Source organism: Telmatherina bonti, assembly GCF_933228915.1.
Source record: "Telmatherina bonti genome assembly, chromosome: 10".
Taxonomy (NCBI): domain Eukaryota; kingdom Metazoa; phylum Chordata; class Actinopteri; order Atheriniformes; family Telmatherinidae; genus Telmatherina; species Telmatherina bonti.
In genome coordinates, this window is record NC_136628.1 from 15,583,504 (window position 1) to 15,609,030 (window position 25,527).

Consider the following 25,527-nt stretch of genomic DNA (forward strand, 5'->3'; position numbering starts at 1 on the left):
AAATTTCAAAAATAGTTTTTACTCTGGAATCACTTTGTCCTACTGTTATGAAATGTGCTTGCTATATAAAATTTGATTTGTCATATTTCTCTTAAAAAAAACCTAATACCACAGAATTTCCCTCAAGGCATAGACATTTTTTTTCATTTCATTTCATTGCTTTCTGAAACTTTATGATTGAGAAATTTAACGACATTTATGTTTGCATTTTTTAATGACCTAAAGAAATAAACAAATTTTGTTGAACAGTAGAATTTTGTTTCAAATTGAACGCTGTTTCTTGTGCTGTTTCATGTGTCAAACACATGCCAAACTGACACAGGCTAAATAACAAATCATTTACAACTCTTGGCATAAATTCTGGCTCTTCATTCAATTCCTTCAGTTAGTAAATGAAGTAAAACTGTCTTTTAGTTTTGTATTTTTTTCTATTGCATTTCATTTTCAAATGAAAGATAAATGAATGAAGACATGAAAACTACTTATGAGTAGAGCTGGGCGATTAATTGGATTTTTATCTCAATTACGATCTGGGTTTTCAACGATCATAAAAATGTGAGGGTTTAGGACTTTGTTTAAGGGGTAACTTTGGTTTACCTATGTTGCCAGTCTGGGGTCTTTTACCTGGGTCTTTTATCCCCCAGTATATATTTGTGTAAAAATTAATATTAGAGTTTTTTTTTTGTTTTTTTAGCTCCTTAAAACCTGGTGTTGCAAATTAGTGTTATGCCACTGCTGGCCTTTGATTCCTCTATTTATCTAAATGTAATTAGTCTATTTTATTAATTTGCTTTTATTCACTTGGATTTATTTATCTATTTTTATGCTTTTTATTTATTATTAATTTTTCTACATATCATTATCATTTATATGATATTAAATTGCACATCACTTAGTCTTTTTTTTATTTTGGTTATTTTTTTCTTTTTTTCTTGTATTATCTTTTTTACTGTAAAATAATGAGGCAGTCTTTTTTTGGTTCTTTTTTTCTTTTTTTCTTGTATTATCTTTTTTTACTGTAAAATAATGAGGCATTCAGGGGTTAACAGTGGCCATGGTTTCATGATGTCTTTAAATCTGGAGTTAATTATTCAGAAATTAATCATTCGAAATTAAAATATTCTCTGTCACGTTTGAATTGAGGTTTACATGAAAAACATGTTTAGGTTCCATTATTTTGTTCCGGGAAGGATTCTTATTGGACGGGGCGGTGGATTTATGTCTACTGGAAGAAAATAAATTCCAATTCCTGTTTTTTTTTCTGTTTGGCCACAAAATGAAAGACATAGTAATAAAAAAAAAAAAAAACACTTTTGCGCTGATTTTGGCTGTTTTTTTACTGTTTGTAACAGCACCTCGACACACGAATACTACTTTACTTTTGTCAGCTGAGGAGGAGAAAGGAGTACCGGAGAAGAGAACATGTGTCCAACAGTGCGAAATGAATGAATGACTGAATGAATGAATGAGCATGCACAGAATGCCCAGAATTAATTTAAAGCATAATGAATGTATGGTTGATTGAGTAATTGTTAAATTAAGAGTTAAAAGAAGAATTACCCAGCCACTTACTTTGGATTTTAATTCAGAAAGCAGATTTACTTTTTATTGGTATTTGAAGAGGAACAAAAACTCATGTAAATTTTGCATTCTTGTGTTAAAATCCAAATAAACTAGATGCTTGGTTTGGATTTAAATTTGATACAGAATGGTCACTTTCATTCAATTTCACGAGGATTTTAAATGGTTGTTTTAAGAGGGTTTTATTTTTATTTAAAGAGGAATTAAACCTCTCATGTGCCACATGGCCATGGCCAGTGTTTATTGTAATCAAAACCACTGTACCAGAGTTTTCTGACTCAAGTAATATTTACAATTTCTATCACAAGCAGTTTTGCTTGTGGGGAATGTTAGCATGTTGACCACCTTTCTATAACAAAAACAACAGAATAACACATCTCTTACATCTTTTGACATAAACTATGGGAACCTTTTAGTGTTTCTAGGAAGCGAGGGTAACATAAAACAAGTCAGAAATGGTGTCAGAGAACCCCTTCAGGGGGCTAACAAGCTATTGCATGCTACAGTGTTGTTAAATTTCCTGTGAAATGTGGCTTAATAAGGTACATCATCTTTCATTTCACTTATCTTCTGGATCTTAGTGACACCATATCTCCTTGAGTGAAAGAGGCATTCATCCAAGGTTATGTGTTTGCCTTAAGTAATTTCTTTCTGCTGTCATTACCAATTACAGTTTTAGTAGCAGATAGTCCAGAATACATTCTATTACACTTTATTAGATATCACAAACAAATTCAGTCTAAAACAATTTCGTAATATATATATTCTTTTTGTTGGCTAATTTTAGACACCTACAGTCAATGGAAAATATAAAACAATGTAACAGAATTAAAGATATAAAAAAATTTTTTTAAAATAGCACAATAAAACTGAAAGCACTACGAAATTTCAGGGTGCAAGTTAGTTTAGTGGAAAAAACAAGTATAATACAAAAAATCCAATATTTCTTTAAAGTCTGGATTGTTCAGACTATAGATCGGAGGTGGTGAAATCCAGTTTTCCGTGGCCTCTTAAGAGTTGTCATTACCTAAGCTTCTCTTATAAAAATGTACAATTTGAAACTTCATCAGACTTCACCTTAGTCATCTGATGAAGTCACCAAGTATTTTGTGCTAAGCAAAAAAGCCTGAAAGCTGTTGTGACATTTAGATTGCAATGAAATGCTCTTACTAATAGTTTGTTTGATGTTTGGATATGCATGTGATGAACCTTTGCTCTGTGAGACTCTTGTGTGAGAAAAAATTGCATAGAAACTCAGATTGTTATGGCAATACAGAATTTAATCTAGAAAATGAAGTTATGCAATTTGTGCCGGCTTCATCTGTTTCCCTCTGTGCAACCATTCACATTCTCATAATCTTATTTATTGTAATTAATCAAACAAATTAACTGGATAGACTCCGTCTGCAGGCTCTTTGTCGTGATGTTAGACTCGCAATGTGGATCTAAGGATTAGCATGTGGGTTCCAATACTTTTGTAAAAATTAAAATGTCTCAGCAACTGCTGGAAAAATTTCTATGAAATTGGGTCTTCAGGAGACAAATCCCAATTACGTTTGCTGTGGTATCACCATGAAGGTTGACATTTGTGGTTTTAAGTAACTTTTGCCCACAGCTAGCAAACCGATTTCTGTGAAATTCTGGCTGTGTCTCAATTCGTTAGTGCACCGTGCATAGTGCACAGTGTGCACTATGCACTTTTCTCTGTAGTGCGCACTATGATGGGTTAGTGCTGTCCCAAATGGAACACTGGACGTTGTGCACTAACCGGTAGTGACGAACTCGCATTTGACCACAATTATTCTGCCACCAAAAGTAAAACAAAGCGCTAAATTACGAGAATGAATTTGCTTCTCTCATGAAACTCCATCGGATTAAGGGTGACGAAGGATCCTCCTCTGATTGGCTGAACATGAGTTGGTACGTATATTTATTTATTTCTAACGTGTATGACCCGCCTGTATACGTACCCAGAGTGCATACCTGTTGCCAGTCTCGCATCATTGTTGGCTTATCATTTCAGGGACAGTTCGTCCCACTAAATTCTTTTTAGGAAGTTGTAGTAAATAAATGAACAAATCCAGCAAACATAACTTTATGTATCATTTCATCATATATTACGGCCTACACTAGAGTGATCTCTCAGTTGTTAACAATACAAAGCAAAATCAGACTGTCATGTGTCTTTGCATGTCTCCCACAGGCTTATTAGTATAATAAAGTGCAAATCAACACACTAATAAAACAGCTTTTAAACATGTAAAGATATTGTCAGTATAAAAATGTCCTTTACATGAAACATCTGTTTTAACTGGTGTTTACTCTGATGCTGTGCACATTTGGCAACAGGAAACAGATTATAAATGATAATGTAGGGAATGCAATGCTGTAAAGAAGATGCTCAGACACAGGAATGCAGCAAAGTTGTTATAGAAACATTTTATTGAATCCTTTATTGAATCTCCCCTGCTTGTAGCAGTCCATCTTCCTCATGATGCTCCTCAGGCAGCCTGTCTGAATCCACCTGCAAGCTCGCTTCAACTGCTGCCTGTCAGAAGCCAGGTGTGTGTGGAGAGGTCTTTCAGGATCCTAGAGACCAGGTGGAGGTCCGTCTTCCTAAAGGCTCTGGAAGGATGTGAAGTACGTCCACCGTCCTCCACAACATCTGCATGAGCAGCGGTGACCTTCTGGAGCCAGATGACGATGAAGATGTCAGGTGGGCAGCTGGGAAACAACCAGAAGGAGAACCAGCAGCAGCATCTCCAGGAACCGTCTGTGAGACTGATGAGAAGCAGAGGATGACAATGATGTGTTACTCCCCAGATCATGATTGCATTTATATCTAAACAATAAATCATTTGGCGAATGGGAAACAAATTGTGTCTCTATATAATGAAGATGTACAATAAACTTCTCTTTACATTTTTCTAATATAATTAAATATTTTGTAATGATTAATTTATTACCATACACAAAACACACGAAACATTCAGTAAATATTACATGACACCAACTACAACGTAAACTAAACACTCACACACACACACAGACACACACACACACACACACACTCGATTGATTTTCAATCAGGGACAGACGAGGTGGAGCCATGCAGAAGAAAGTTACACACCTCACACTTTGCACTCTAATAATCATACCAACTAAATTCACTACTATGTTTATTTTATATCTATATTTTCTCGTTCAGTCTCAGCAGTTCAGATCTGACGATACGATGCAGATTTATGGCATCAGTGGTTACCATAGTAACGGACCGCTCTCTAAAAACTGGCGCTATATCGGTATTAATAGTTTACGGTATAAACACTACAATGCTTCATCTGGACGTTCAACAAGGATCAACGAACATACAGAACCTATAACATTCATAATTTATAACACATATAACCTGTATACGTCCACTACAGCGGATAAAAACTGCTGACAGTGTGCTAACCTACGGTGCTAACTACCGAGTCTGACAAATGGTCAGATCCATAACTGTCATCAGGGATAGATTAGCAGGCTGCAGTATACATCACAATCATAACAGAATAATTTAATACTTACATTTATACAAATGAATCCCCGCCTGGACCGGCGTTAAACTCCGCCATTATTTACCTGTTAAACTGATCCTCTTCCGCTACGTCAGCAAAATGGCGTTGATTTAGTGCGCGACGTGTCCATCGTTCCACACTGCATTTATGGGCGGGTTTAGGGCAGCATCCGGGTACTTTCAGTGCACCGAGTTTTTGGCACAAAAGTCAGTGTAAACGCACTACGCACTGAAACATAGTGCGCAAAGTAGTGTTAGTGCGCTCATTGAGACACAGCCACAGTTCAGCTTTTGCTCTGTTGTTCGGGATCATGTTTGACATTTGTATACTGAATAAAATTAGCACAACAAGGAAGGAACTTTGGCTAATTATGTCTGCCTTGTAAAATTATCAATTGAGAGTGTTTTATAATAAATTCAACATCTCCTGGTTGAGGAATGGGATATTGCCACTTAGCAATGTATGGTGACTAGCATGAGGAGGAGGTGCCAAGCTGTTTTGACTCTTCTCATGTTTCTGACGCTGTCAAATGACTTCCCTATGGAAATGCCCAATAGTGTGTTGTTTTATTTTGGCCCTTATTTTTGTGGGAGACCAACAGGAAAATATTGCAGTGGAATCGAATACATTTCCTGTGGTATGACCCACTTGTACCAATGTGAGTCATTACACAGAAAAATAAAAACCTTGAAGGTTATACCTCATTGTAAAAGCAACTTATCAGGCTCTCTAATAATGTGTAATACAAGGCTATCTTGTACTATGCAAGCACAAACATCTTTACTTTTTGTGAGGTTTAGTTAGCATCGTGCTAGCAAAACAAAGGTGGTGAAAAATAAGAAACTGGAAGATACCCTGCTAACCACACGGCATAGGTAATCTAAAGTTATACTTTTTGGTAGCATTTCTTGAAAGTAACATTACTCAAGTAGAAGTAAAAGTCTTCCAAGAGCTAACTTAAATAAAAGTTTAAAAGTGTCTGGTGAAAAGACTTCTCAAATATTAAGTAGCTGACTGTAATTTCAGATTGGTTTTTTTTCTTTTCTATAATATTAGCAAAGACACAACTTATCAAAACCATCTTGACTATTCATAAATGTCCTGTAGACCTCAAAGGGTCAATATGAAAGACTCCTTTGTCAAACTGGCAAATCAAGGATCAATAAAAGCATAGCTAAGACGAAATTTAAATGAAACCTACTGCAATGCATTTCCTCAGCTTAGACATAGCTTTTCTGTCCAAGTGCAACATCTTCCATAGCTTTAACGTTGAAAATGGAGGCCTTTACCATCTCTCACTAACCTTTCATTCCTGTTGGCAAGGTGTGAAGATTTTCAAAAGTTATACCTCCATGATTTGTGTGAGTGAGTGGTCATGTGATGTTTGTTGTTACTATATCTGATTGCTGGAACTGGCTGCATGTCTCTGCTAAAAATTAAGCACATTATCTAATTGAATAAATGCTGAGAAAAAAAAAGTAGAATGAGTTGAATGTTTCGCAAAATTGTGGCGTAAGTTCAGAGTATCTTCTTCTTCTGACAAATTTACCCAAGTAAAAGTAAAAAGTATGGTGCACTGTAACTTCTCTTAGCAAGATTCATACCCATGCAGCCTATGTATGGCAGGCCTGGCATGTGGCATGTTGCATTACAGCATCGTGTTGCAGTTTGACTTCTGGTTACTGCACTAATTCAGATCCTGAAATCCAGAAACATTCACAAACTGACCAAAAGCAAGACTTCTGTATGGAAGTGGTGCGTGTCAGGTCTGGAAGAAGAGTGCCTCAAACCTCTATGGACCTATGGATCTTACTCCGGCGCATAGCGTCTATAAATCCCAGTTTAAGTTTTTTATTATTATTTTTTTTAAAAATATTACTCATATTGATGTAACAGAGTGAATATACGTCGTTACTACCCACCCTGTTGCAATTTTTTTTATTTTCAGCAGCTAATTCTTCTTTTCTGAAATTGTTATTGTCAACTTACCCTCCTGAGAAACACGGACATATCAATTCACAAAACTTTGCTGCCTGTGTTTAACCATGTATGTCATGTCTCCCCGACTCCCCCAGCCCTTGTGTCTCATAGGAGAATGAAGAGAAGGAGGAACTGGAAATCGTGGGAGCGACTTGGGAAGTTTCTGTGAAGTTTAAATGAAAGCATCAGAGGAACTCATCTAGTGTTTGACTCAATGGCTAAAAAAGGGCGTACGAAGGGCGAGAAGCCCGAAGCGCTAATTTCTGCATTGCAGGCAGCAAATGAAGATCTCAGGTCCAAGCTGACTGACATTCAGATTGAGCTACACCAAGAAAAATGCAAGGTACCTCCCAACAGCCATGAAGTAATATCTTGTAAAATAAAAAAGTGGAGTTTTTTAAACAGCTAATAGTGACAGTAGTCTCTTGAAATAATGACAGTAAAAATAATGTTTACAGTAAAATGAGCTAATAATTTTCTCCTTTTCCTGTTGTCAATGCTCTAAAAGGTGAACAAGCTGGAGCGTGACAAGGTTCAGGAGGTGAAGAGGGTACGTGAACAGGAGCAGCATCGCCATACTGCCATGCTAACAGAGCAGCGGGCCAAGTGGCACGAGGAAAAGCAAAAAGAGCTGCAAGCTCTCAGGGAAAACCTGACGCGGCAGCATGAGCAGGAGCTGGCCCGCCATGCTAAGATCAAGGACCAGGAAAATCAGAGGCTCAAAGCTGCGCTGAACGCCATGCGAGATGGTAGCGGAGAAAAGGTAAGCTTAAACTGAATACAGCAGCGAAAAATCTGCGTTCTGTTTGGCAAATTGTAAAGAAACTAGTTGGTAACTTTGTTAAATTGTGTACTTACATTGTCATGGTGGGTACTTCCCGACTGTGTTGAGTGACTGTAGTTCATTCTGAGACTTCTAAGACAGAAATGAACATCCCTACTTTTTTCCCCATCATTGCTTCATCAGGTGCGCACGGCGCTGACTCTGGAAGCCAAGGAGGAGGCACGCCGCTTCTTCGACCAGGAGAGAGTAAAGCTCCTGCAGGAAATAGCGGAGCTAAAGGCCACTAAGAAGCAGACGGATGAGGCTCTCAGTAACATGATCCAGGCAGACAAAATGAAGGCCGGAGATCTGCGGGTTGAACACCAGCAGCATCAAGAGCAAATCTCCAAGATCAAGTGGGACTGTGAGAGAGACATCCGCAGACTGGTATGCACAGACACCAGCCATATAAACGTTTATTCCACTATGCTTTATGCTCAAAATGATCGTAAATGAATTGTGTTTGGGTTGGAGGCGGATTTTTTTCATAAATGAGCAATGACTAATTAGAAAAGATGACAATCTCCCCATGATCTGGTTTCTCTTTCTTGTGGCCTTTGCACCTTTTTAAGTTCCGTTTTGAAGGCAGAAAGGGAAGATTAAGCATCAGCAGCTCTTGCATCTTTTCCAGCTTTTTTGAACTCTCCATGAACTGCAATGATTGATGCGTTGACTGTGTTGGTTCAGCTCCTTGATTAGCTGTAGATCAACCGGCAACCTCCGGCGGTAAAAAGTGAAGCCTATGCGGAGTTGCAAAAAACTGCAGTTCCCCCTTCATCCGCTAGGGGCTGGCTCCAAAACAGAGGAAATCCCCATAGACTCCTATGTTAAAAAGACCAACTTCACTGCAGAAATAAACATGTTTACAGCTGTTACAACCGTCATTTTTGGTTTAAGAGGTCAGGTTTACCTTCATGACAACTGTGGGGGGAGTGAATTTTTTTCTAACTCACCCATTTAAAAGTAATTTATTCTCGAAGTTTGGCATATTTAGGGGCGTGTCCTTTTGATTGACAGGTACCAATCTCAAGTCAGAAGAACGTGGAACAACTGCGTTTTTTAGCCAGTTAACAATGTGACTTAGCTTTAGCCCGCTCACCTCCGTTAGCTGGTTAGCTCCTTTTATCTCCAGGTTAGCTCGGTTAGCTCTTAGCTACAGGGAGCTCGGAGTTCACTTGATGTCAATCATCCATCATGACGCTCACAGCGCCCCTCTCAGCTCCACCTCTTTGCCGATATTTGTATTTTCCGGGCAAGACTACGTGCATGCCTCTGCCAAGATGGCGATGGTAGGAACCGCCCACCGAGCTTCAATTCAACTCTTCAGAAACCTATGGGTGACGTCACAGAGACTCCGTCCATCTCTTTATATACAGTCTATGCTGTAGATTAACAATTTCCTGACAATGCATTTTAGTGTGCCGCGGCCTCTGTTAATGAATATGGCCCTCCATCTTCAGTTTTATTTTCCTTCTTTCCCTTGTGTGTATTACAGATCATTGTCCAGTCAATCATTTGTTTCAAGAAATGACACCCAGTTCTGTTGAAATGCATTTTTCAAAGTTGGGATCATCCAGAATAGATGTTTTTAGTTATCGTCTACCAGCAACATGGATACTATTTCAAATGAGAGAGATGGGAGTTTATTCACTTATAGTAAGGAGATTACGAGTGTATCTGACATTTTGGAAATAAAAAAATAGAGTGAATCAATCTAACAGTTTGAGACAATGGTCTAAAGCAGCGGCTCTCAACCTTTTTGCAACGCAGTACCCCTTGTAAAATATTTTTTCAGCCAAGTAAACCCTAACCACTTCAAAGTTTTTTAGTTAAGAAAACACATCGATACAGCACTTTGTCATTTGTGTTTGATTTATTAAACTTTTGTTTGCGTTGTCAAGGCGACAGTGACTGAGGGATATGATTTGGCTCATAACAGGTGGGGTTCAATTCAAGTTGGAATTTGGGATTTTAGGAGGAATGAAATGGTGTAAATATAAATGTAAACTCAGTTTATGAATGTAAACTTACATTTATTGAAATATATTAAGTATTTATATAATATTAGATTTATATTATTTTATTTCAGGATGTTTTAAAGAAAACAAAAAAGATGTTTCCAAATAATTCCAAGTACCCCCTGGAATGCCTTGACGTACCCCCAGGGTTACACGTACCCCCATTTGAGAAACAGTGGTCTAAAGCACATATATTAAACTCCAGTCCTCAAGGTCCGGTATCCTGCAGGTTTTTGTCATCTCAATGCTCCAACTCACCTGACTGAAATGAATAAATAGGTTGACAAGAAACTGCTGGATCCATCTGATTTCAATCAGGTGTGTAGAGGGAAATAACATAAACCTGCTGGATAGCGGTCCTCGAGGACTGAAGTTTGACACCCCTTAACTAAAGGATTTTTAGTATTTTTTTAGTTTTTAAACACCACATTACATCTGTGGCCCCAGGGTGCTTAAAAAATCACCATTAATAAGCAGAGAATTGGTGCACTGAGCCCAACATGGTGGATACTCCCAACATAATTTTTTATTCATCCCATTAATCTTTTAGTCCATTTTACATTTTAGCTGATTACTTTCTTCAGGGTTAAGAGTTCTGAGCATTCCTATATGATAATGTTATATGATAACGTCCACACTTACATAACATCTTATGACATCTTATTACATATCACTTATGACATCAGGAACCAAATATTCACATTGGCATGATCACTCTTCTCTAAACACGTTCCACTCTGAATGTTCTGCATGAATGTTCTGCATGTGTCACAGTCACTGAGTCATCCAGCAAGTTTATTCACTAACAGCAGGTACCTCTCTTTCTGTCTTTTTGACTTAACTTGCTAGTTTCTGGTCCTCATGATTGTCAACGGTTTTGTTCTCCACGAATCTAGAGTTGGCTTGTGTGGGTGTATATATTTATGTGTGTGGGTGGGTATGTGTGTGTACTTATGTGTATGTGTATGTGAATGTATGTATGTGTATGGATATGTATATATGTATGCATATGTGTGAGTGTATGTGTATGTGTGTGTATGTGTATGTGTATATGTATGTGTATGTATGTGAGTATGTATATGTGTGTGTATATATATATATATATATATATATATATATATATATGTATATATATATATGTGTGTGTGTATGTATGTGTATATGTATGTATGTATATCTATCTTTATGTATGCATGTATGTGTACATGTGTGTGTATGTATGTGTATATGTATGTATGTATATATGTATATATATAATGTATGTGCGAGTGTATATACATATATATGTAGGTGGGTATGTATGTGCATATACATGTATGCATTGATCTCTTTCTTTTGTTTTTTTTTTGTTTTTTTATGTTCTCTTTTCTGTTCTCTTTCTGCCCCTTTCCTGTCCTTTCCGGTCGGGTCCAGCAGCATAAACTCTGTAATACAAGCTATTATCCAAAACAAATTGAAAAATAAAATAAGAATCAAGAAATACAAGGGGATCATTACATCTACAAAAGTTCCCCTTGGCAAAATAAATTTGCTCAGCAGAACACAGCATCCAGAACATCAGTCTGCTTGCTTAAATGCTGGACAAGACAAAAAAAAAAAAAAAAAAAAAAAAGGAACCAAATATTATCTTTCAGCCGATGAAAGTGAAGTCCTGGGAATAATTTCTCCATCATGACAACATCCTCTTCTTTCTTCATGAAAGGTGGATGAAATCAAATCTAAAGACCGCACCATTTTTGCTCTGGAGAAGGAACTGGAGTCAACAGCGGGCTTCTTACAGAAGCTGCAGCTCCAGAAAGATGCCTTGGATGAACAGCTGTTCCTTGTCAAGGAGGCCGAGTGCGGCCTGGGAAGCCCGAAACGAGAGATTCCAGGCAGAGCTGGAGATGGCGCAGAGCACTGTGGAAGCCCTGTGAGTACAAGGGAATAGCAGGAAAAGTTTAGCCATTTCAAATGTCACTATCATGTAGGGGTAAACACTGGATCTTTGTACTCTAATTTGCTTTTATTTCGCTGAAGCTCCTCAAAACTCCCCACAGTCATCAATAGATCATGTCAAAATCCTATGATTAGCTCAAAGTACAACCTTGCCAAAAGAAAATGCCATTTACACACACGTTAACAGTGAGTCCTCACATTTACACACTCCTCACTTTGAGAACTAAAGTGAGTTATATTCTAAATCTAGGAGGTGTAAGCACATTATTTGTTGTTGTGACTCACAGATCAAGTCGCTATACTGTCAGTAGTATCAGGTTTCCATATTATTGCTGATGCAAGAGTCATTCAATTACCTAATTCTTCATATTTGAACCCTAATTTTAATCTGAGGTGGTAGTTCAGTTTTAACTAACAGAATACCTAAATAAATCTTTTTAAACTTTTTTTTTTTTGTCCTTTTTTCAGGACCTGAGGAGAAATCAGAGGCGCATTGCTGAACTTAATTCAACAATACGCAAGCTGGAGGACCGCAATTCTCTTTTGGTTGATGAGCGAAATGAGCTGGTATGACCAGATCAGTAAATAAAAAACCAATTGCTATTTTCAAGCACTACCTGATAAGTACATTTCTCCCCACCAGCTGAAGCGAGTTCGAGAGTCAGAAAAGCAGTGCAAACCCCTCCTGGACAAAAACAAGCTGCTGACTAAGAGGAATGATGATTTGACTCAGACCATCCAGAAGCTGGAGGAGAAACTGAAGACTCTGACAAAGGAGAACCTTGAAATGGTCAGCACAAAGTCATAGCAGCATCACACAGGGTGATTTGCAGTATGATGCCGGGATCTCTGAGGACAACTCTCTCTTTACATTTTGTGTTTGCAGAAGGAGAGGATAGGCTCTCATCCTCCGCTGAAGAAGCTGAAGTCCCTGAATGACCTGGACCAGGCTCATGATGACCAGGAAATAGCCTTCCTCAAACTTCAAGTCCTGGAGCAGCAAAGCATAATCGATGAACTGACAAGAGTACGTTTGTCCATGTAAACGTTATACATTGTTTTACTCCCAGTAACATTCAACATTGGCAGTCATGATTATCAGAAATGTCAGAATGCAGATGTAGCTATAAATATTAGCTCAGCAGACACAACTTAATCCGAGACCTCTCCTGTTTTACATGGTCTTTGTTTGTTTCTGTTCCTCAGACACAGCCAGTCTGGCTTTTCCTTACACCTGTTTTGTATTTAAAGAACAGCTGCTACGACTTAAAGAAGTTTGTTTTTATAGAAATGTTTGGGAAAATAAATTCTCTTCACGTTTTATTTGTAACCTTGTTAAACATCTTCGTCCAGATATTAATCCAGATCTTATTCTTTTTCCTGTTGTTTTTGTATTTAAAATTTTGGAAGAACTACAGAATGCTTCACTAATATTATACAAATACGTAGCACAGCCACCTGGTAAATAGGTGAAATTAGGCCATGTTATACTTGGGAAGTCTGGGAGCTTGTGTAATAACGTTAGTTAGCTTGGAAATAGTTAGTCTGTACGGAAGCGTAGAGCTGTCATCCTCATAAAAAAAAGTTTGGGCCTTATTACGTTATAACGTAATAAGTTTATTGTAAAAACGAGAAACAAATCACGTATCTGAAAACGTGAACTTGGTCATTTTCGACTTTGGATGAGGAAATTGTGCGTGGGGTCGATAGGAGATCATAAATGGCTCATTTACAGGAATTGATAGAGTTTTCTTCATACTTGGGTTGAGACATTGTGAAATTATGGTGCTTTGGAACACTTTGGATCACATTGTAATAAATATGCGTACTTTAAGAACAGTTTTAAAAGGCATGGATCTGTACAGAAGGAAAATTGCATCACCCAAGTAAAGTTAAAATCTGAAAGCTTGCTTACTATTTCTACTGGTTGACTTCCACCAACTAGTGGAACATTAGTTGTGGGTTGTAGAATAACCACATTAAGGTGAAGAGTGAAGAAAAAGGAGCACAGAAAATTTAAAAAAAAAAAAAAAAAAAACCCTGCTGGGCTTTCATTAGGTCATATTACATTTACACAGTGAAGAAGAGGTGCAGCAACGTAAACCCTTAATTTGTGTGTCTGTGAAACTATTTTAATTAAAAACACATCATGCCTTTACGTTGTAGAATAAGCAACACAAAAACTGGATCACTTCATGAGCGAAAAACCCAAACACAAACTCAATAAATCTTGCTGTGGCGTTACATAAGGAAGGTAATCCAAACCCTTCACATGTGACCGTACAATGCGGTAGAGCCAGACAGAACTCTCCTCTAATGAAAGTGATGTCAACTTTCCAGACGGATGACTTGAGAAAACGACTGAAGAAGCGGTCTTTGTTTAACTGGAAAAACTGTCTCCTGGCGGTTATCCTATAGCAGCCACATACGATGCAGCCCTAACATCGGTTGGACCCCAGGCGGTTCCACCACACTCCATTTCTTAGTTTATGTGACCCTAGTGACTGACAAGCTGTCAGTTTAGATAAACAGCCTAAATATGACCTGCAGTGACCCTAAAGATTAAAACAATAACTGGAATAAATGTGTTTTAGTCAGAAGGAAACCAAAAATAAACTTTCTGTTTAAGCTCCCACAAGCTCTCATCCTATAGAGTTTATTTTACAGATATTGTGACTAATGCAACTATAATTACAAAAATAATAAAAATAATGATAAGGAACATTACAGTAATTAATCCTTATCCTCAGAGACCTGATGTCGGTGTGTGCATTATTGTGTTTATCCCAAGTTCAACCACGTCAACATATATGATGCTGGTCTGGTGAGGGATGTCATTACGGTGTTGCATAATCTGTTGCTCTTTCATTTGTTTCCCTTTACAGGACCGGGAAAAACTGCTCAGAAAGAAAAGACATAAAAGAAGTTCGAGGCCAATAAAGGTATGATTCAGTCTCTTTGTGGGAAAACTGTGTTTTAAACTTATTTCAGTATTAAATTGTCTTCTTATGGTGTTGCAGCTTGTTGAGCAAGTCAGTAAGTAAAGGCAAAACTTCTGGAAAGTTTACTTGTAAATCAAAGAATGGCATTGCTGAAATGTGTCATTGAATGCAACATTATAACGGATAAAAAGAAAATCTCTGACATTTTGCAAACAAGGTACGGCTGCATGGAGGAAGCTTTACTCCTGAATGCTGCATTGACAATTTGACTTGCAGTATATAAACAAGTACTTTAATAGATTTTGCTAATCTCAGGCGTCGTGAAGAAGGACCGCATTCCACTCCTGCACCGGTGCTGTTTAGTTGTAAAACATTCAGAAAACCAGGACTTCCTTAAACTGGAATACAGCCCTCATTAAAACACCTGTGTTTGTCATATTTCACGTCCAGCACGACTTTGCTGGACTGGTTCTGCCGGAGGTTTTCTTCATGTTAAAGGGGAGTTTTTCCCTTCCCACTGTCGCCGCGTGCATGCTCAGGATGGGGGATTGGATCAAAGTCATGACTCGATGCAATCAGTTGGTTTCTATTATAGGATATGTATGAATTGGCTCGAAATGATGTGTATGTTGATTCGTGTATGTAAAGTGCCCTGTGACAACATTGTTGTGAAGTGGCGCAATACAAATAAAGTTGAATTGAATTGAATTGAAACCACATACGTTGATTCAAGGATAATGATAAATGATCAGTATGTCGTGCAGCCTCAAGAAAATGCATACAGATAAATTTTTCAGCACTGGTTTGTTAAAAATGGATTTTTAAATCGGTTCTCTTGTTTCTGAACAGAGACACATTGTGGTCGACACCTTCTTTGGGTATGACGAAGAGTCCATGGACTCTGAGACATCCTCGGTGGCTTCGTTCCGTATGGACAGGACCCCTGCCACCCCCGACGAGGACCTGGAAGAGGTGAGAGCCGACATCCAGTGATCCGAAAAGACAGTTTGGAAGTCTTTGACTGATCTCTTTCAATTCAAGCTGCTTTCTTTCAGTCAGTCTTGTGACATGGTTGTCCATCAAATCTATTTAAGAACAGCAGACGGTGAAGGCTCACCCATTGAAAAGTGTTTAATCTGCGTGTGTTACATCAGGGTCTCGCCAACGAGGAATCCGAGCTGCGTTTCCGCCAGCTGACCAGGGAATACCAGGCGCTACAGCGAGCCTACGCCCTGCTGCAAGAGCAGAAAGGAGGCATGCTGGATGCTGAGATGGAAGCCAAGGTACATCCAGAGTGTTTGACCTAAACCTGAATCCACTTCTGCATTTTTAAAATTATGATTGAAGCAAGTACACGGAGGGCATGTCATGATTGTGTTTTAATAGCTGCCATGAGACTGTACAAATTGAGTTACACATAATGTGATTACATCCAGCCAGGAACAGTTAACGGACCACTTAACCTGCATAAAAACGGCTTTGTCACTTATTCTTCACTTATTCGCCTCATTTTCAGACCATGTCAATGTTTACAATGCACTTTGTCTTGTTTAGACAGGGGGCACGTTTGGTTTGTCTGATAGGTTAAGCATGCAGCCTTTCAGGTCAAATGGGAAACATTTGGTTTCCCTCAAACTTCTGTACATCCAGACTTTATAATCACTGTCTGTCCATTGAGTGCTGACTGCCTTGTGATCAACTGTCATGCATCGCAGGCCACTTCCCTGAGGGGAGTGACTGGTAACGCAGATCGGAATATTTCCACCTGCCTATGAAAAGCCCCATTCAAGTCAAATCATTTGAACTTTTTTTTTTTTTTTTTTTTTTTTTTTTTAAGGTTTTCTTTCCATTTACAAGCTGGTTATATGTAGCATAGAAAGGGAGAGAGAAAAAGAAATGCAGCACCGATACTAATTTCAGGATTAATTTAGGAACCATGACCCAGTTCAATGACATCGTTTGGTGATGAGAATTATAATTAATACAGCTCTGGTCATTGTTTGGCTTATGAGCCATACTGTACAAGTACATAAACTATCATTTTAAGTTTTTATTGTTCCACTGTCTTAAAAAGACTAACAGTTCTCAGCAAGAGGAAGGGATAGACACAAGCCCAAACTCTTTTGGGAAACTGACGTAACAGCTAAAACCATCGTTTTCTTGGTGTTTTAGGCTCACGAGCAGCTACAAGCTGATGTTCTCAGGTATCAGGCCAAAATAGAGGACTTGGAGAAGGAGCTTACCTTGAAGGGGCAGGTAAGACATGCACGCTGTCTGTGCAACTAAATTCTTTCCAAATTGATGCAATTACAAAGAAAATCCATCTTGCCAAGCTTTTGAATTAGGTTTTCAATCATCTGATGATCCTCTTTGACGTGGCCAATGTTTTACAGCTTAATGAGTAACAGATTCAGGCTAAAGCCTGAATAATTGTCAGAAGAGAAGTTTCAGGAGATACATAATCTGTCTTCTTCTCAGTACAACTCACTAGTTGTGTGTTTCCAAAGCCAACTCAAATAAGATTAGGCAACACATCTTGTCTTGGGCGTGAAGTTTATTGACTATAAAAAAAATAAAAAGCTGTATGATGTGATAGGAAAGTCTAGTTTGCATCAAGTTATTTACCACACATTTAGAGAGATACACAACTGGCACCACTTCCCCCAAAGGGAGTTTTTTGGTTTCTGTGTCTTGAGATTAGTTTGAATTCAATTCAATCATTCAACCAGATCAATATATTAGATTGTAACGCCTTCTCAGGAGAGTAACAACATAATTTGGGACTTTGTCTCTTTTATGTGTTGTGCAAAACCACTTAAGGTTTTAAATGACATTATCACGTCCTTTAAATAGCTCTTGTTAAAGCCATCTGCCATGTTTCAGGACGCCAAGTGGGTCGAGGAGAAGCAGCTCTTCCTACGAAGGAATCAGGAGCTGTTAGAAAAGGTTGGTATGTTGTCTGGGTGTTTGTCTGGTGTTTTTTCTTTTTAATTTTAAGATTCTTTTACTTGTTTATAAATGCCTTAATGGTCTTGGGCCTTCTTATTTATCCGACCTTCTTTTTAATTATGAGCCTTCGCGGACCCTGAGGTCCTCTGGTACCGGCCTTTTAGTGGTTAATAAAGTCAGAACTAACACATACGGTGAGACCTCTTTCCATTGTTATGGTCCTCGACTGTGGAACAGCCTGCCAGAGAGCCTCAGGGCCGCGGAGACTGTTGATGTTTTTAAGAAGAGGCTCAAGACACACCTTTTTAGCTTAGCATTTAACTGAATTTTATTTTACTTTATTTACTTATCTTAATTTACTTCATTTATTAATTTATTTATTTTTAAAATGTTTTATTAGATTTCTTATTTTTAATACATTATTGTGAAGTCCTTCTATGTATATATGTATATTTTCTTTTATTGTTGCTCTTATTTCTTACTGTTTCTTAAGGTTATTCATCTTCTGGTTTTAACTCCAGTGTTTTCCTTATGGGGATCCTGCACGCTGGGGGCCCTGCCTGTTTGGTCTGGGGGCTGTTGTCATGATGACCGCTGCTGTTTGGGTGGCGCGGGGTCCACCACTGCAGCTTCACGGCTGCGGGGTGGCCCCGTTGCTGCCTGGGAGGTGTGCGGTTGCTGTGGCAGCGGCCCCTATGAGCATGCGGGGGACTGGCTCCTGGTGTGGATGGATCCCAAGGTATTGTCTCCTCAAATCAGCACCAAGTCAGAATTTTTATCACTTACTTAATATTTTTAATTGTTTTATTAACCAGAATTCAGTTAAAGAGACAGTATTCAGGGAATGATGTTTTTTGGGGAATGTGGGTGGGTTCTTTGCTCTATGTCCTTGTGTGTGTGTGAGTGTGTGGAAAGAGCTTGTGTCTATTTTTTTAAAATGCCTTTTCATCCACTGTTTGTTTTAATCCTTATGACTTGATTTTATCCTGTAAAGCACTTTGTGTTGCCTGAGGCATGAAAAGTGCTCAAGAAATAAAGTTTGATTTGATTTGATTTGATTTCTGGAAGTCACACAGATTCCTTTAGTTTGATGATGTCAATGTTGAGATGGTCTATTTTGTGTTTATTAAACAGAAACATATTGTCACTCCAACAAAAGTTGGAAGCTTTTTTTTTTTATTAATGAAAGTAGAATACAATAAAATAGAATGCCTTTATTGTTATAATACATATATAATGTACAATGAAATTGGAAAAATGAATAGGAATCTTAAAGGCAACTCTCTTTATTGTCTCTTTAATTTTTATTCTTTATGTTGTGCAGGTGGAAAAGATGGAGTCAGACTGCAGTCGACTGCAGCAGGAGCTGCAAGACTCCAAAGACCAAAATGAACTGTTAGAGTTCAGGATCCTGGAGCTCGAGGTGAGACATGGGTTTCCTGTAAAAACATTTGATTTGCTGGCATGAATAATAATAATTAAAAAAAAAAAAAAAAGCTTTCCTGGAGTTCATTCTTTGGCCTTAAAATTTCTGTGCCAAATAAACAAGAAAATCCTAGAAAGTCCAACATTTGTGGAGGCAGCAGTGAGAGTGTAACTCATTTTAATACTGACACTTTGGTACAGTGAGCACAGATGTTGAAGTGATTTAATAATCGTTAAAATATCATGTTCCAAAACCTTTTCTAATCTTTCTAAAAGTCCTGTCTGCACATCCAGCTCTCCTAAATCATGAAAAATAAACCCTGTATTTAATCATTAATGAAATACAGGGTGCAACACATCCCAGGGTGTTTTTTTACATGCCGTTTGTTTTTTTTTCTGGCGGTAGAAAGAACGTTGTATCTAGACTGCGTGGGACTCGCCCCAGCAAATCACACACTACAGATTAGAAAAAAAAACTAAAGGTTAGTTTGACCTCTTTCCCAGCTGGAACTTCATCCTTCGCAGATCACGCACTTTAGTAAACACTTTAGAAGTTCAAGATAAAATGCACAAAAAATGATAAAAAAAAAAAAAAAAAAAAAGAAACTTAATTTACAGTTATTTTCTTTTATTTTCTACTTTACCTAACAACAGGATCATGCTTACAAAGGATGACAAGCACCATCAGGGCTGAAACGGGAACACACTGTGCAGGCCAATTCTCACTCTTCTTCTTCTTGTTAGACATCTTGTAGTACATCCTTTTACATGCTGGCTGCGTGAAAAGTTCTCTCCATTGTTGCAATTACTTGAGAATCTTGTGACTCAGTAATGAAGACAGGCAGCCTCAATCTCTCTGTCAACCTAGTTATTGGCTGTCACTGGTTTTTGTGTTCAATCTCGGATGCAGTTCAGACACTGACAGCAGCTTGTGAGGGCGCCAACCGTCACCTAGTTTTTCATCAAGACAGCCTTCATAACACCCATCACAGCAACATGATGGTTTAACCCAAAGGGATCTGCAGTCTGGAACATATTTACAGAAAAAAATATACATTTTCATGGCCGAAAAACAGAAGCCGATATAACTCGCACAAACTTAAACATTATAGAAAGATGTAAGAAATGGGATGTTTATAAGTATTGTAAATTTAAAAAAAAAAAAAGCGTAGCTATTAGTTGGTAAAATAATCATAAGCTCTGATATTATTGACAATGATTTCAAAAGGAGAGTAAGATGTGGATGGCAAGCTTTGTAGAAATAGCTTGAAACCAGTAGATATAATCTATAACTCCATTGCGAACACCGCCAGGCAGGACTCATGATCAGACTTCAGTTAAACAGCAAAATGTGCCTTTTTCTTGTAGGAGCGTGAGCGGAGGTCCCCTCCATTTAACCATTTGAGGATGCATCCGTTCTCAGACGGAGTCAGCGCACTTCAGATCTACTGCATGAAGGAAGGGGTCAAGGTGACAAGAATTGCACCTTTAATCTTCTTAATCCTTAGTTAAGTTTTTTTTCCCCACTAATCATTAAAAAATAAATATTAATAAATACCCAGCTTTCATTCTGCTCCTTCACAGGATGTGTGCATACCAGATCTCATTAAACTACTTGATATCCTTGGAGACAATGGGGTAATTTCCATATAACTCACCTTGTTCGCATTCATTTGAATGGTAAAGCAGACACGTTATTGTTGTGATATTTCCCCTTTGTACAGAATCTGAGGAATGAGGAACAGGTGGCAATTATTCAGGCCAGCACTGTTTTGTCACTGGCAGAGAAGGTAAGAGAGGAAATCCCATCCTGAGCCATGTGACAGCTGAGATTTTTTGTGCCGTTCTGACTTGAGTTTTGCTGCATGTCGCCCTCTAGTGGATTCAGCAGATTGAAGGGACAGAAGCTGCTCTGCACCAGAAGATGATGGACCTGGAGATAGAGATGGTGGGTCTTCGTAATACTCTGCAGCAAAATGCTTTTTAAATACAATTATTTTTTCACAATATGATACAATTAAATATAGTCTTTTGTCTTTAGTTGTTAACTAAAAGAAACTTTTCAAATCTAATAATTTTACCAAAACAATCAAAAATACCTGATATGTTTTTTTAATTTCCAGTAATGACATTAAAAAAATAGTTCAACTTCAGGGGTTAAAAATATGACTCTAAAAGTGTCCACTCAACCAATTTACGGAGTGGTTGTTCATCTCTCCCAGTTGGCGCTGGGAAGAACTGGTTACCTGTTCAGGCTGTTAATTCCTCCACCTAGCTTAGCTTCTCACGCAGGTACTGCCCATATGTGCATTGGTTTTGGTAATGAATAACCTACTAGAATAGATATTCCCTTTGTTTTCTATTAAGAAGAACTTATGGCATTTGCTAATGATTAATATATCTAATTTGGCACACACTTGAATATACGCCACTTCCGTTGGGCATTTGCATGGAAAGGCTGGCAACCATTACACCAAATCTGTCACCACTGCCCAGTGCTCATCAGGCTCTTACATCGCTGCACAACTTGGTCTTAGTGGCTCTTGCTTAATGAATAATTTATTTGGTGGAAATAATGCTAAATGTTGATACAAGATACTGTTGCATGGTAATGTACAGAGTTTCCCCCATCCTACGTAGACTGAGGCAGTATAATAAAATAAAAACAATGGCAGCGTCTCATCACACTATTTTATAGACAGCGATCTTTACGGAGTTCTTTTTCCACTTTCATCATCACCTCACCAAAATTTAATTATGTTTACTTATACGTACTTTTTATGTTATCACTAAGCATTGACTAAACATATAAATGTCATCTCACGCATTGATTACTGCTGTTCCCTACTGGCAGGTCTGCCTGCATGCTCTGTTAAACCTCTGCAGATGATCCAGAACGCCGCAACGCGTCTGGTTTTCAACCAACCCAAAACGAGCTCATGTCACTCCGCTACTAATCGCTCGTCACTGGCTTCCGGTCGCAGCACGCATCAAATTTAAAGCTTTGCTTCTGGCTTACAAAACAATAACTCAAAGCTCCCGTCTACCTTCACTCCCTAATCCAGATCTACACTCCCTCCCAACAGCTATGTTCCACCAGTGAAAGACGCCACGTCTTACCACCACTTCCTGGGACTAAATCACTAGCCAGACTCTTTTCCTCTGTTGTGCCACGATGGCAGAATGATCTCCCAAACTCCGTCCGCTCTGCAGAGTCCCTGTCTGCTTTTAAGAGCAAGCTGAAGACTCAGCTCTTCAAGGAGCACTTCAACACTTAGTATAGCTCTATTTAGTGGAAAGTTGGAGACTTAGCCCAGTTCTTTGCAACAAACTTCATGGTATTAATTCTTTGTATTATAACATAGGTGGTATTATGGGGTGGGCTGGGAGTAAACAAACAAACAAACAAACAAAAAAAATTAACCAAAGCCTGTAGCGCTTCATGGAAGGACATGCGTCCAACTAGACAGTCCACTAGCACCTTCCTACGATGTCCTCTACTGTTTGATTTCATGCTTGTGTTGTTCTCACTCATATGTAGGTCGCTTTGGATAAAAGCCTCTGCTAAATGACTGTAGAATAGAATAGAATAAAAGAACATTTGTTTTTTTCATATATTTCTGAACCTGAATTTGTTTATTTACATGTATCTTAAGTAAATTCTTCTTTGATTTCCCACTTATCACCATCACCAACCTGCTCGCCGTGTGCAGGAGATGTTCTGCAAGCAGAAAGGATATCTAGAAGAAGAGCTGGACTACAGAAAACAGGCCCTAGACCAGGCCTACATGGTAAGTGTGTGTGCCTGTGTCTCATTGCTTTATGAGGATATTGTGGTATGAGACGACTAATTTTCACACGACACAGTTGATCTTTTACTGTGCTTTTAAGTTAACACAATGTCTTAATGTAATGGTTAGAAATGTGATAATGTTGGTTTAGGTGTTTGTTAATATGATAGGTAAACTAGTAACAGATCCCCGCCTTCTCTTTTGTCGACAGCAAATCCAAGAGTTGGAAGCAACCTTATACAATGCTCTGCAGCAGGACAAGGTTTCTTTCTTCTTATCACAACTAAACTGTATTATTTTACAACCTCACAGTTATTAACACTGAATTTGGGGTTTTTCTCAAGTTCAAAGAATGCTAAGAAATGAATCACTTAAAATGATCACTAATTTGCATGCATCCTTGTTATCATGCATCAAGCAAAAGGCTAGAAAATTAAAGCTGTTGGAGTCTAAATGGATATTTTTTATGGACATTTGCAAATGAATGCAACAACTGTTTTGGTTTTTGAGTGAAATTAATTATAAAGAGCAAAAAGTAAAAACGACTCAGAGGAGACTTAATTCCTGAGAGGCGTCCAGTGACCCCCTTGGGAATCTTGTGATTTCATAAATCCTTGTTTGACTTTTGGGAGCTTGTATAAGAACATTGTAACTGAACATATTACCAAGTCAGTCTGGTCCAGTTCATAGCGGTGTCTCCCTCCACCAGGTGATCAAGTACGGTGAGCCTCTGGATGAGCTCCAGAGGGACGAGCTGCGGACGGCGGTGGAGAAGCTGAGGAGGCAGATGCTGAGGAAAAGCCGAGAGTACGACTGCCAGATCCTCCAGGAGAGGATGGAGCTGCTGCACCAGGCCCACCAGGTCCGTTCATGTCCGTGCCTGGTGATTAAACAGCAGAGTTTGTTGCTTCGCTGTTGCTCTCCTGAGTTTCAAATGATACAAATGTTTTCTCAAAATAATTGCAGAGAATCCGCGATCTTGAAGACAAGACAGAAATCCAGAGGAGGCAGATTAAAGACCTGGAGGAAAAGGTAACGGTGTTGGATGATAAAGCAGCACATACTCAGCAGCTTGGACATAAAAATCACCATATTTACCATCAATTTATCTTTAGTTATAAATAATCTATGTGGACTTTTTGCTCTACAACTCTGTGGCATCATCAATACAATTTTATGTTTCTTGGAAATCAGAAATGATGCAAAACACATTTCACACTATTTCCATACATGATAGCCAGAAGTTTGCTTTCTGAAAGCCCTGAATGTTACTAACACGTTTCAAATGTTCCTTTTTACTCTCTCACATTCTTTATCCCTTCTTCACCTTTCTTTCCACAGTTTCTATTTCTATTCCTGTTCTTTTCTCTTGCCTTTATCCTTTGGCCTTGAAGTCTTTGGCGTGTCCTGTAGCAGAGGTGAGTCCTGAGAACTCTGCGTCCAAATCGCCGCCATTTCTTTTCCGGACTTGGATCAAACAGTTATTTGATCCTGGTCTGCACACTTTATCACTTTACCTTCATCTGTAAAAACTCAGCTTGATATTTTTCATTCTGTTTTCCATTCATAGCTGCTGTCCAGTTTTAAATGTCTTTGAAAGGTTATATTTTAACTCCACTTTTGCATGTAATCGACATCACCCTTTCTCTGTCTCTTGGTCATTGTCACCTGGGAGATATTGCATGATTACTCCGTCCAGTACCTGCCTACGTTTTCTATGTGTAGACATGAAAAGCTGGAGGCAGGGCACCACAGAACAAGGCAGCACCAGACATGTAATAAAGTCAGAAGCAGTATGAAGAGGAGGCGGGTGGTGAAGTTGCTCGTAGATGAGGCAGTAATGGTTGGCAGACGATAACAGTTTTCAAAGCTATCGACTCCTGGGAAAATACCAAGCAGCTAATAGTCATGTAAAATTTCATCTCCGACGTTTCACCTGTCAAGACGTAATTTAAAAAATCTTCTAGTCCTTACATGATCTAAAGGTGAGATTAAACCTCATAAGACACGTGTAACACCTGACATATCACGCTATCATTCTCTTTATATAAGAACAAAAAAGTTTTTAAAAAAAAAAAAAAAACTTAAAATGATAGAGTTGTAGAGGAATTCTGACCTGCTTTTACAGAACTTCTTTGGCTTCTTTTTTATTATGATTTGCAGCCTCTGCTTTATGCACAGCTCCCAATCAGACTGAAGCAATGAGTTTAGCAGGATTTTTGGAATATGTTTCTTTTTTGCAGTCATTCATTTGCTGTGCTTAAGATCATTTTCCTGTTGCATGATCCAATTCCAGCTGAACTTCAGGTGTCACACAGTAGGACTCTTCCATGAAAATTTTGGTATTCAAACAAGTTTACGGTCCTATCATTGACTGCAAGGTGTCCAGGTCCTTGTTTGCACAAAAGCTCAAATCGTTACCTTCACTATGATGTTTGTCAGCTGATATGCTGTGTTTGGTTTAAACACCAAACATCTGTAATTTGCTCATGTATGTCCACAGGAGACTGTTGTTGAAGT

General features: G+C 38.4%; 1 protein-coding gene across 2 annotated transcripts; it reads left to right on the top strand.

Moving 5' to 3' along the window:
- Window positions 1-7,335: 7,335 nt before the first annotated feature.
- jakmip2 (janus kinase and microtubule interacting protein 2) lies at window positions 7,336-24,399 on the top strand (the record flags this gene model as incomplete). 2 transcript variants are annotated; one of them, XM_079247751.1, is made up of 22 exons in its annotated part: window positions 7,336-7,464; window positions 7,630-7,884; window positions 8,089-8,331; window positions 11,665-11,874; window positions 12,369-12,467; window positions 12,544-12,690; window positions 12,787-12,927; window positions 14,786-14,842; window positions 15,692-15,814; window positions 15,997-16,125; window positions 17,015-17,098; window positions 17,726-17,788; window positions 19,116-19,214; window positions 20,585-20,686; window positions 20,801-20,854; window positions 20,941-21,006; window positions 21,096-21,164; window positions 22,930-23,007; window positions 23,219-23,269; window positions 23,717-23,869; window positions 23,974-24,039; window positions 24,349-24,399. In XM_079247751.1, the coding sequence occupies 22 exons, from the start codon at window positions 7,336-7,338 to the stop codon at window positions 24,397-24,399; spliced, it is 2,469 nt and encodes an 822-aa protein (XP_079103877.1). The 2 variants fall into 2 exon arrangements, with proteins under 2 accessions (XP_079103877.1, XP_079103878.1); XM_079247752.1 differs by lacking the exon at window positions 17,726-17,788.
- Window positions 24,400-25,527: the final 1,128 nt, after the last annotated feature.